Source organism: Enhydra lutris, unplaced genomic scaffold, assembly GCF_002288905.1.
Source record: "Enhydra lutris kenyoni isolate GAN:26980312 unplaced genomic scaffold, ASM228890v2 scaffoldscaffold6, whole genome shotgun sequence".
NCBI classification, from domain to species: Eukaryota; Metazoa; Chordata; class Mammalia; order Carnivora; family Mustelidae; genus Enhydra; species Enhydra lutris.
Genome location: NW_019154090.1, coordinates 13,431,861 through 13,445,023, shown reverse-complemented (window position 1 = coordinate 13,445,023; position 13,163 = coordinate 13,431,861). Strand labels below are relative to the sequence as shown.

At 47.9% G+C, this 13,163-nt stretch overlaps 1 protein-coding gene across 2 annotated transcripts in view; it reads left to right on the top strand.

Annotated features, from left to right (window-relative positions):
- Positions 1-13,163, top strand: part of LOC111141593 (EYA transcriptional coactivator and phosphatase 2) — a 188,151-nt gene that overhangs the window by 131,180 nt on the left and 43,808 nt on the right. For both annotated transcript variants that reach the window (XM_022494259.1, XM_022494258.1), the window contains exon 9: positions 6,494-6,583. In XM_022494259.1, the coding sequence (XP_022349967.1) occupies positions 6,494-6,583 (90 nt within the window). The remainder of the gene's footprint in view (positions 1-6,493; positions 6,584-13,163) is intronic.

Here is a 13,163-nt window from a genome sequence, read left to right as displayed (position 1 = left end):
CCCATCCCCACTCATCCTCTTGCCCTCTATCTCAGGTAGATAGATAGATAGATAATAAATATTTTAGACTTAGGCTAGGCTCTGTAGCAACTATCAGCTCTGCCATTGTAGCACAAAAGCAGCCATAAACACTAAGCGGACAAATGGGCATCACTGTGTTGCAATAAAACTTTATTTACAAAAACAGACCGTGGGCCACAGATTCTCTTGTATTTCTTCCATTCTTTTTTTTTCTTTGGTAATGCTGGCCATTAAAGTAAAGTTTCAGTAACGATTATAACCAGCACTTTGAAAAAGCCATCTGATTCTTACAACAACCCTGTGTGGTAAGTAACCCCATTTTGCAGATGATAAACTGAGGCGTGCTGAAGTTAAGTTGTACAAGGTCATCTAACTGGTAAGAGGTGGAATTGGCCTTGGACATAAGCAGTCTGGCTGAGAGCCCACTCTCTTAGTCTCTCTCCAGAGCATTCAAAAAGTAGCTGTTAACATTATCACTCAACCAGCCCCAAAAGAACCTCAAGGCCTACAGTCACCTGAAGTTTCAGGATAAGATTAGGACAAATCCTCCTTTTGTTCAAAGGGTTGTTGTGATGTTGAATAAATAATGTGTGGATCTCACTTCTTTGAATGAAACGTGCATTAAAACCATCTACAACCGAAGCACTACATGCTTAAAAACAGAAAACAGGGTTAGCTCAGAGAAGAGATTTCTATAGTGGACAGGGAGAGTTACTCATTTAAATGACTGGTAAAAACTTGGACTCCTTTTGAAATGAAAATGTTGCCTTCTAATAGATAGAGGAATGGAAAGTAGACCTCCAAGAATATGGCTTGAAATGGGGATCTTATAAATTTGGGCACGATGGAGACTTGGTATTAAACAGCCACCGTTGCCTTAATTAACCCGAATAACATTTGTGTTCAGAGATGGAAACCTCCAAGAACCCGTATGCTGTTTTCTTCATTCGAGTTTGTTTGACATCAGATTAATTTCCTTTTAGGAAAGATTTTCGTTTTCACGCTCTTACCATATCCCGTCCATCTAGGAGACACAACCGTGCGTCACAAGACAACTGAGTTACTGCTCCACAGGGCAGATCTTAGAGCAGCCCAGGTGTAGAAAGTTCCTGCCATCCTCCTCTTGTTAGAGAACTTCACCAAGAATGTGTAATAATTAGATACCAGAGCTGCGTCTAGGTCCACGGCACCCACGCTGAGGCAGGGTGTCAAGGCTTGGAGCCTCCACGTCTGTCTCCTGAATGAACACTCGCACAGCACAGCTCGCCACGTCACTCTCAGCGTCCCTTAGAACACGTAGAAAAAATCTGCAGTGCCTTTGATTTGTCCCCTCTCTGGGAAAGAACCACCTCAAACTCACAAGTCAAACAAAGATGACGTTCCACCCACCCAACCCCACCTGTCCCCAGCACGGTCCTTTGATGGACAAGTTACAAATAGAAGCCAGTTTTTGGCGGGGGTCTGAGGGGGAATCCCTTTATTTCAGTTCTCCCTTCTGGTTTAAATTGATCATTTGTTAAAAACAGTCTGGGTGTGCTGTTGCTTATTTAGGAAATGAACCTAAATAAGCTGATGATTTTTTTAATCCAAAGAGTATGTCATGATTAAGAGGTGGTTTTCATGCAGTACCACCTGATTTGGGGTGTTCCAGCTGGGTTTACAGACACAGGTTCTTGATGTACGGGTTCAAGGACGTGGCCTGGGGGATTTTGACAATGACCAGTGCTGGTGGAGTGTCTGCTGCATAAACCTCACCGCGACCTCAGGTATTAGAGGGGTCAGAGTGAGTTTGAATGGGTCGTGGGCCTGTTTGTAGCTGAAGAACGTGACGTGAAGGTTTCCCTATGTTAGGGTTTATTTGAGAGGGTGACGTGCTAGATCAGAAAGAGATTCCCCCTCCAAGTTGCACAGAGCGACTTTAGCCAACAGACCAAGGTGGTGTGTTTGTGGAGTAAATTAGGAACAGATTGGGCAGGTAGCAAGAGACAAAACCAGGGGCTTTCTGTTGCCCTCACTGTGGATGTGTTTCATGTTAATTACTGCTGAGACCCCGCCCATTTTTCCCCCTTAGGTTCTCAGTCTTTGCAATCCTGGAAAAACATTTTCTACTTGGATAAAGTGGTCTGGCTCAGGGTCACACTTTGTATTCCTTAATTCCTGGGACAGTTGGGCTATTCCAGACTTTTCTGCCTTTTACAGCTAGTTTATATCAAATTCCTTAAAAAGAGGTCCCACCTACAGAATTCACAGCAATCCCCAGCCAGCATGCAGACAGATTTTAGGAAAACCTGAAACGATGAGAATTCTCAAGGAGTAGATGGGCATTCTAAAGGTTCCCCTCAGAAACATCTGGGTGTTTTTAAAATTTTGTTTGAATTTTTTTTAAAGATTTTATTTTTAAGTGATCTCTACACCCAACATGGAGCTCAGATACACAACCCTGAGATCAAGAGTCTCACACTGTGCCAACTAAGACAGGTGCCTCAAAATTTTGTTTTAATTTTGATTATATGATAAGTATGTGAATCCCTTCTCTTTCAAAACAATTTAGAATATTCGAGCTCGTGCTAAAGTTAACGTTCATCTTTACCTCGAATTCCCGTCCTCTCCACTGTGCCTTCCAGAAGTAGTTACTGTTCTGACTCTGAGTATATCCTTCCAGAAATTTATAAATATAAAGTGACTATGGAAAATAGGTAGTAGCATTGTGTGTGTTTCTAGTAAATGCCAGTAACATGCAGTACATAACTTTCAGAAAACTGTTAATTTCACTTGGTATTATTTTTTTGACACGTCCCTATTAATACGTGGAGATGTGGTTCATTTCTTTCAATTAAATTTAGTTTTCCACCGAATGAAGGTACTACATTTTATTTCTCTAGTAACTTTTGGCTAGACAGCTAAATTGTTCAATCTTTGGTATTTACAAATAATTCTGAAATGAATGACTTTTTACATGTCCCCTCTTCCTCTGCATGGGTTTTTCTCTAGGGAAATACTCAGTATGTTCCCTTTTATTTTTAATTTCGCTTTTTTAATCTAGGAAATCCATGCATATAGTTTAAAACTCATATAGATCTACAAAGGAAAGTGTTAGAGGAAACAGCAGTCCCCAGTGGACCCCACACATACCCTTTCTTTCTGCCCACAGGCAACAACTTTCAACCCTTGCCGATTCTTTGGGTACTTATCTCCAAATTTCTAAGTAACCTGCTCATGTTATTACTTCTTGATTATTTCATTTCCATTTTCGGCATGCTCCCTGACTTCCCAAACTAGAAGATGAGCATTTAGTTCTCTTTACTCACCCTGGCCCTCATCACACACATGCAGACTTCCTCCCCACATCCTGCCGCTATCAATAAGATGTCATTTCAGCTGTATCAATATTGAACATTTGCCTTCTTCTAGCTACGCAAAATACTTTTCACAGACAGCCCATCCCATACGCAAGAATTGCTTTTCCTGGTTTATGCGCTGGCCTGGGAGCAGACATTTTTCTATATAAATTCTTTCAGTGGATCTGTGTAGATGGCAGCTTCTCGCTCACGTCCAGGGCACGGAAGCCTGCTCACCCGTGGTTGGGTGCGCGGCTTCAGAACATACAATCGCGCAGGGGTGAAATGGTTTGGGGTTGAGTCATGTGTGGAAACATCCCCTCCAAAACCATTTCCCGGGTCACACACCAATTCCCTGCTGGACCCGAAACGTTTGCTTTCCTCGTTTTTTCTTCATTTCTCACTGAGTACCCTGCCGCCTTCCAGCCAGGACCCGGAGTGCTAAGCTTTGGCTGCTGGGGCCCTAATGAGGTGTTTCACCGAATTTCTGTGTTCCTGGGCTTGATTCTCCACAGTTGTGTGTGTGAGCTGAGATCACCAGCTGCATTTTTCCCCCTTTTTTTTTCAGGGTCAAGAAGGGTTTATGTCGTTAATTATTTATTTTTATATTAGAAGTGAGACAGTCTCCTGGTGAAAAATTCAAGCAGGAAAAGACGTGTACAAGGTCCCCTTCACGCCTCCTGCCACCACAGCCTCTCCAAGGCCTCCGCACAAGCAGGGCTGCTCTGGGGCCCCATGACCTGGGTTCACATCCCAGCACTCACTAGCTGCGGGGCCTTGAGCAAGTTACCTAATCGTTTTGGGCCTCGGTTTTCTCATCTGTAAAATGGGAAAATAATAACGCTCAACTCATAAGTCTTTGTGGGGCTTAAATGAGTTAATTTGTACAGTGGCACAGAGAAAGCACTTAATAGATATTAACCTGGAATATTACCAAGTGTTGTATATCCTTTTAGACCAGTGGTTCTTACCTTGGCCACACATTGAAATTAGGAAGGTGGAGAGATTTCCAAATGTCTGATGCCTGGACTCCATCCTCAGAAATTCTGATTTTATTGGCCCAGGAGAGGGCCTGAGCATAAGGACTTTTACCTTCTCCAAATCATTGCAGTGTGCAGCCAGAACTGAGAGCCATCGTACCGAGTATTTTTCACATGTATCAGTTAGGTTAGGTGAGGTTATGCTGCAGTAACAAGCATCTCCAAGACGTCATCCACTTCTCTTTTATGGTATATGCCCGTTCTGGTTTGTTGCAGCTCTGACCCACATCATCTTGTCTCTGGAAGATTTAGTCTTGTGAAGTAGGAGGAGAGAGCATGACCAACCATGCACTTTTATTGTTTTCATTTTTTTGTTGTTTTATTTTTTCAGGGTTCCAAGATTCATTGTTTATGCATCATGCCCAGTGCTCCATCCAGTACATGCCCTCCTTAATACCCACCACCAGGCTCACCAACCCCCCACCACCCTCCTCTCCAGAATGCTGTTTGTTTCTCAGAGTCCACAGTGTCTCATGGTTCTTCTCCCCCTCCGATTTCCCCCAATTCACTTTTCCTTTCCTTCTCCTAATGTCCTCCGTGTTATTCCTTATGCTCCACAAGTAAGTGAAGCCATATGATCATTGACTCTCTCTGCCTGACTTATTTCACTCAGCATAATCTCCTCCAGTCCTGTGCATGTTGATACAAAAGTTGGGAATTCATCCTTTCTGATGGAGGCGTAATATTCCATTGTATCTATGGACCATATCTTCTTTATCCATTCGTCTGTTGAAAGGCATCTTGGCTCTTTCCACAGTTTGGCAATTGTGACCATTGCTGCTGTGAACATTGGGGTACAGATGGCCCTTCTTTTCACCACATCTGAATCTTTGGGGTAAATACCCAGTACCATGCACTTGCTTTTAAATCTTCGGACGAGAAATGAAACACAACTTCTGCTCACATATCATTACCCATGCAAGTCACACAGTCGCATCTGAGTCAAACAGGGAGGGCATATTTCAGGGGTCGCCAGACTTTTCCTGCAAAGGGCCAGATAGTAAATATTTTAGGCTTTGCAGGACACCTGGTCTCTGTGGCTCCTGCTCTCCTCTGCCTTCAAAGTGCCAAACTTGCCATAGACAACACGCTGTTGAAGAATGGAAAAAGTTGGGGGCGCTGGGTAGCTCGGTTGGTTGAGTGTCCAGCTCTTGATTTCGGCTCAGGTCATGACTTCAGGGTCATGGGGTCAAGCCCTGCATCGGGCTCCATGCTGGGTGTGGAGCCTGCCAAAGATTCTTTCTCCCTCTTCCCCTCCCCCCAGTTGCACACACATGCACTCTCTCAAAAAAAATTTTTTTTAATGTGGAAATTCATTCCTAGCTCATGAGCCATACACCAACAAGCTGCAGGCCAGATTGGACCCATGGGTGTAGTGTGCCCCCGATGTGGGTCATCCTCCTACAGGGAAAAGCTCTCCAGGAAGAGACCCCAAATATGGGTGAAGAGTCCCGCAGTCTACCACAGCCTGTGTATAGGGGAGAGGGAGAGAGAAGGGACCCTTTTACTGCACAGTTGTTACTTCATATCTTGGTGATAGTTTCACCTCAGGAACTCCCACATGACTTTGCTTTTTTAATGGCGGCCTAGATTTCCGGGGTAAGGATGGGCCATCATGGGGTTTTGTTTGTGCGCTTGTTTTTATAATTAATCCTCTTGTGAGGTCACCGTGATAGTGCACTTATCGGGAGGAGAATGACGGCATCCACAGAGAGACCGTAGTAAAGAGACAACCAACATACATATCGGCTCTCACGGTGGGTTTTAGACAGTCTGCGCTGCTTCCCTGCAGTCTCCCAGGCCTCCCTGGAAGGGGAAAGGCTGGGAGGGGCCCTCCTTTCTTGCTGCCATTCTTGGATCTGGCAATGCTGAGCACAGTCACAGTTGCGGGGGCCTTTGGGGGAGAGGGCTAGTAGAAATTAGGGGCGCCTAGAAGGGAAATCTCAGAAGCCATCAAGCATCGTCACCCTGACCCCACATGGAGACACAGCTGAGACCACGTGGGAGCCCATCAGGAATGACCCTGCCTGTCAGCAGGGGGGATAGGAGAGAGAGGCGCCGCCAGCAGGTGACTCTGTCCTTTCTTTCTACCAGGACACCACGACATCGGTGCGCATCGGCCTGATGATGGAAGAAATGATCTTCAACCTTGCAGATACGCATCTGTTCTTCAACGACCTGGAGGTTTGGCACCCCTGCCCCGTCCCGCGTCATAGTCCCCATGCTTAACGACCTGCGGCGGGTTCAGGGGAAGAGATGCTGCCTTCTCTCTTTTCTGTTTTTCCTTTTTCCTTTGGAGGCTAGAAACTTTTGCTGACAACCCCCAAGAAGGCACAACGCTGTGGCCAGCAACAGTTTATTGAAAACACACTTGGCCAGCTGATCGCCACAGCTGCCCCATGTGGCCAGCGGGCTTCTCGCCACTCTGGCTGCGATGACCACTGGTGGTCTCGCTAATCCAATTAAGGCCATGCGGTCGCTTCCTCCTGAAACTTACTATTTAATAAGTTTATTGAGGCAAATTAGTACAGATCCTCCTGGGTCAGTAATAATTAGCAGTGGGCCAGGATGGAAGCTTTTAAAAACAATTTACATTCCCCTGAAAACACATTTTACAGAGAGAGCAAGCAGAGAGACTGGTGCTTATTTAGTGTCTGCTTCTGTGCCCGAAGCAAGTGGCAAAAGAGATAGGAAAGGGGAAGGAGATAGCGTCAGAAATGTATTTAACTCCTTTGTTTATATCCAGCCTGTGGCAGAAAGATTTGAGAAGGATTTCAAATGGAAAACATATTTAAAATTGAATTATTAAAGCAAAGCAAAGGAATAGAAAGCTAAGTTAATGAATAAGGGTAAAGCACTGTACCAAAAAATCTAGCTCAGGCCAACTACTGCAGTGAAGTTCAGAGTTAATCTCTCTGAGCTCCCTGGTAGCCAAAGCAAGGAGGGAAATACAATGCATGACTTACCTCTGATGAAAGAGCAAGCAGCTTTCTACAAGGTGAGAAGGGGTTTGGTGTGACTTTGTTGTTGTTGTTGTTGTTGTTATTTTGGCTGATAAGAGGATTAACGGAGGGATCAAATGGCTTTGCAAATTGTATTTGTGTTTTTGGTTTACCAGATTGAAAAATGAAGGTAACTTAAAATTATACTGTGTATGAAAGAACAGCCCAGTTTATCTTAGCAGGAATGTTTCTTCCTGGAATCAAAAATCCCTGGGACTAGCCTGTGAAGTAGAAATATGAAGGCTCTGAATTCAGATCTAGCCTGGTTGGCCCAGAGCGTGACTAATACGTATCATCAGGAAGGTTTTCCTTCCCTCACCACCTCCCCTCCAGCAGCCCTGTTTGTTTCCTATGATTAAGAGTCTCTTACAGTTTGTCTTTCTCTCTGATTTCATCTTGCCTTATTTTTCCCTCCCTTCCCCTATGATCCTGTGTTTTGTTTCTTAAATTCCACACGAGTGAGATCATGTGATAATTGTCTTTCTCTGATTGACTTATTTCGCTCAGCGTAATACCTTCTAGTTCCATCCACGTCATTGCAAATGGCAAGATTTCATTTTTTTTGATGGCTGAGTAGTATTCCATTGTGTATATACACCACATCTTCTTTATCCATTCGTCTTCGAAGGACATCTGGGCTCTTTCCATAGTTTGGCTATTGTGGACACTGCTGCTATAAACATTGGGGTGCGGGTGGCCCTTTGGATCACTACATTAGCATCTTTGGGATAAATACCGAGTAATGCAACTGCTGGGTCATAGGGTAGCTCTATTTTCAACTTTTTGAGGAATCAAAGAGAGGATCTATGTAGAAAGTCATTGATGACAAAAGAGAACATTGGCATGGTAGGTTGTTCTGTGAGCATCAGGCCCAGGACTGTCCCTTCAGCCAGATGCGACGTGCAGACTCGCGTTACAGTGACCTCTTGTGTCTTGGGGAAAAAGAGGGAGGTGGGAGGGAGGGAGAGAACAAATGAGCAAAACAAACATGGCAGTTGAATTCAGCAAATATTTATGGAGTGTAATGTAATACAGAGTCGGCTGATTGCAAATCACGAAACCTGACTGGCTTTAGCAAAGGAAGAGTGATTATTGGCTCTTGTAGTTGAAAAATCCAGGCTGGATTTAGTCTCTCAAGATCTCCTCCTTAAAATGTTGGCTCCATGAGGGCAGGAACTCCAGCTGTGTCACCTTCAATCCCGGGGGCCTTGGCAATAAACAGCCAAACAAATCCATAAATGAGAAAGTCCATTTAATGAGATGGTCGTGAAGAAAATACAACAATGAGATATGATAGTGAGTGATGGGAGAGAGGGGTAGGCTGTGGGGAGGTGGTCAGCATTTCTCAGGGAGTCAGGAGAGGCCTCTGGAGGAGGGGACACTTGAGCTGAGGCTTAAAAGAGCAGCCAGCCAGGTGGAGATCTAGAGAGGCGGGACCAGCACATGCAAAGGCGCTGTGGTGGGAAGTGTGTGAAGGCCACAGTGACTGTAGTTAATGAGTGAAAGCACAGGGGCAACTGGGATGAGAGAGTCTGGAGAGGGAGGTGTGGGCCAGACCTGGGTCGTGGATATCAGAGTTTATCCTACGTGCTGTAGACAGCATGGGGCCAGGGAGCATTAAACAGGAAAAGCTGTGTGATCTCATTTATGTTTTAAATGAGATCTGTGTGTGGAGAGTAGACAACAGGAGGCAAAGGGTGGAGGCTGGGAGATCAGCAAAGAAATTATTGCAGTTGTCCAAACAACAGAAGAAAGTTGGTTGGATCAAGGCTTCAGGGTTGCACTAAGGCCAAGAGGGCTCCTGAGGGTTTGGATGGGGGGTGAGGGAGATAGAAGAGTTGGGGGGCGGCGGAAGGCTTGGCTTGACAAGGGTTACAGTGCCATCCTTTGAGATGGGCAGACGTGGGAATGCAGGGGGGAACCCATCCTTCTGTTGAGGGCACATGGAGTTGGAGATGTCTGCGACACCCAGGGAAGATACCAAAGTGACGGGCAGAGGTAAGAGTTAAAGACCCACACAGTAAGAACGCCTGACACACAGTGGGCACTTTATCGGTGTGGGTTGAACCTGAGGCTCAGGGCCAGGTGTTTTGCTGGACTGTTGTGTGTTTCAAGGCAATGTCTTTAGCCCCCTCGGCTGTTCCTCATTGGTTCCGAAGCGGAAGCCACACCTCCTGGTGAAGGATTGAATTCCCAGCTGGAGCTGCCCAGGGAAGCCAGTTTGCTTTTACTCCCTAAATGCTTTTCAGAAATGTCCCCCGTGCCAGATGCCCCCGAGGCACCCCAGCAGAACTGAAACCGTGGTGCCCATGTTAAAACCGTTAGCTTGCTGGGGCAGGAGCCCCTGTCCACGTCCACGGGGCAGCCTCCCGGTGCTCCCCAGGGAGACTGTGGGAGTTGGGGGAGGGCCATGGCCCACCCGAAGCCAGCGAGGCCAGCCCCTGCATGGATGGTTAGGTGTTGGGGCTGAAGTCAGAAGACCCTCCCTCCACTCGGAGCCTGAAGGGCCATCTCTAAAGAAGGGAGTCCGCTCTCGGTTGCAGCAGCAGTTTCAGGGAAACCCTCCGCCAAGGGCTGTGGACTCAGGGACAGATGAGACCAGCAAGATCCCCGCCCTTAAAGCACTGACCTTCCAGCTGGGGAAGCAGACCTCAAACCACCAAATATTTAATGTCAGATAAAGTGCCCCAAAGAGAGACCAGCAGAGACGGTCCCGGAGCTGTTATTTCACTCGCTACGACCAGGTAAGGCTTGTGCCACATTGGCACATTGGAGCGGACACCTGAACCAGGTGACGGAGCAGGCCACGTGGGTGTCCGGACAGGGAGAGTCCAGACCAAAGAGCAGGGCAGAGGCCCTGAGACATGGTCCGAGTTGGCAGGTTCTGGAGACAGGGAAGCCGGCACAGGATCAGGGAGGATGGTAGTGGAGTGCAAGCTGGGTGCAGACCACATGGGGCTCTGGGCCATCCTAAGACTTTGGCTGATCTTCTCGGGGTGACAGGAAGCCGCTGGAGGGTTTTAAGCAGAAGGAGAACACCATCTGACTTACGTTCTGAGGCTCCGTCGGGCTGCTGGGTGAACAGACCAGAGAGGGCAAGGGTAGAAGCAGGTACCTGAGCTCCCTCCGTCAAGTCAGGCACCCAGCCTCCCACGTGAAAGCACTCAGGGGGAAGACTCCAGAGAAAGGGTAGGCGCCAAGGTCAGCTGTATCTCAGGCTCTCCAGGACACCTGTCCTGAGCTCAGGGCAAGCACCTTCTAATCCGTTCCATCTGCCTTGGCGTCCTGGCTCCGCCCATGCCTGGCTGTGTGCCCGGGGCAGGGGTCTCCCTCTCCTCTAGCCTCATTTCCCTCATGTGCTCAACAGGTAGAAGAGCAACTGAGCTTCCCAGGTTGTAATGATGATGGGGGAGAGATGAAAACTGCCCTCACGCAGCCTGGCCCGCCGCACGTGCCCAAAAAGCAGGCCCCTTTCCACCAGGGGTGCAGCGCGTGTCCCGGGGCTGGGCGAAGGTGGGGGGTACTCCACGGTACCAAGGCAAACTGTTTCCTTTAAATTGTTAGACGTCGTTTATCTCACTACAAGCTAGAACAATACAACTTCTGATTTCACAATGATTCAAAAGCCGTGCATGCAACACAGAGATACAACAAGGTTATGGACTCCAGCTGCTGGGGTTTGGGCATAAATTCCGCCAACCAGTTCCCCTCTCCAGGCCACCTCACCTTTGTGCAGGAGCAGCTTGGAAGCTGGGCCAGGGGACGCGTCATCCAAAATGTTGGCTGGGTTGCGGGGCAAGGTGCAGGTTCAACTGAAACTGGTGCGCTTATGGCTCAAGAGCTGGGGAGACCATCCTCGGGGCTCACTGACCTGCACTCACCCAGAAAGCCCTTTAGTGGGGAGCCTCCCGAGCTGCCACTTCGTAGAGGGCTATAGGACTCACGGCCAAGGCCAACGCTTGACCTAGTCCTGCCGCCTCCATTCCAGCTGCGCGGAGGCTCTCGGGAACACAGCACTCTTGGCTTTGACTTCCCGGCTCAGGCTGCAGGGGAGGAGATGCCAGTCAACATGGCCCCGGGGTGAACAAAGCATGGCGGTTCCACATTAGAGAAAGTTCTGGCCTCATTTTCCCTGTCTTCCCTCTTTGCCCTGCTTCTGCCTTGGCTTGCCTGTTCTCTCTCTCCCACTTCTCCCTCCCCCTAGAACCTCACCCATCTGTTCTTTCCTTTTCTCTCCCTCCCTTCCTTTTTCCTTCCTTCCATTCTTTGTTCCTTTATCCATTCTTTGACCCTCCCTCCATCCACCTGTATTTCCAGCCCATCACTGTCAGTCCCCTGGCCTTTCCATCCATCCGTCCTCCCCCCACACTCATTCATCCAGCTGTCCATTCATCCATCTTCCCACGCATTTTCCATCTCCCTTCTCTCCATGCATTCCCGAGCTCCCTTCCCTCTCTGGCCTCCTTCCCTTCCTTTCTTCCATGTATCCACCTAGTCTTCCTTCTTTCTTTCCCCCATCTTGTCCCTCTATCTTGTATTCCTCCCACTAACTTCTGCTGCCCATCTTCTATGTACCAGGGGCTCTAGTCACAGAAATGAGCCAGGTGTGTCCCCTGTCCCTGAGGATCCCGCCTTCTGGTAAGGGACACACGTGTTAACACAGCCGGACATACCCATGGCAACCCGAAGGAGGAAGGGATTAAGTGGTCCTTCTGATTGGGATGATGGGAACAGGGGAAGCATCAAAGAGGAAGAGATACTTGGGTATTAAAGATAGTTGGGTATTAAAGATGCTGGGCGGATGGGGAGAAAGTACAGGAGAGAGAAAGGTGGGAGAAGAGTACTCCCAGGCCAGGAAACAGCAGGTACAAATGTTAAAGGGGCTAGAAACAGAATGGTATGTTTGGGGAACATACAACACAGCAGAAGTTAACATTCCTGCAGACAGATCCACGTTTATTAACTTGTTTCACCTTTTTCGATGAAAATGCGTGTCTGAAGTACCAGCCAGGCACTTTAGCAACGTAGAGACAAATTCTCCCTTGCAGAACTTACAGCTCAAGAGCGATGGTTCGGGTCACAAACCTTCTGTGAAGAGTACATGAACCCCTGAAACTGAACGTAACATATGTGTATGTGTGCACGTGTGCGCCCCTAGAGAAAGTGGTGGGAGCATCCCATTCCTCTAGGGTTAGGATTTGCCCCAGTATTAAGCCGTGTAGCTTTGGGAGATGCAACAGCTCGGTTTCTTCTTCTATCTCCCCGTAAACCCAATAAAACCAAGAGAAGGCGAAAGAAAGTATACTTGGAGCTGAATTAGAACCCAGCTCCATTGTAAAGAGAAATTTTGGAGTGAATAAGAGCCCTCAGGACTCTCTGCCCAGGGTCAGACACCTCCCACACCCGCCGAGGTGTAGGCTGGAAGGCGGGGAGCCACGGGTTGCCCCCTGGGCTGGTTCAGTGTGTTGCCAGTGGCAGGAAGAAAGCAGAATCCTGAGAGCTCCCCGCCCCCACACGCATGCGTGCTGGGGGACTCGAGCACCAGAGGTGCCGTCCGCAGCTGGGAGGCCCTGGCATTTACGCCCAAGCCGGTCTCCACCTGTCCAAAGGCTGGGTGACAGCAGGAACTTCCTGTGGCAGAGAGAGCTCTCTTTCCTCGATCCACCCCAGGATGAATGGGGTGCTTGCAAAAGCAAGGTTGGCAGAGAACCATGACCTTCAAAGCAGAGAAAACACCCAACAAATAAGGCGGCGGCAGAGGC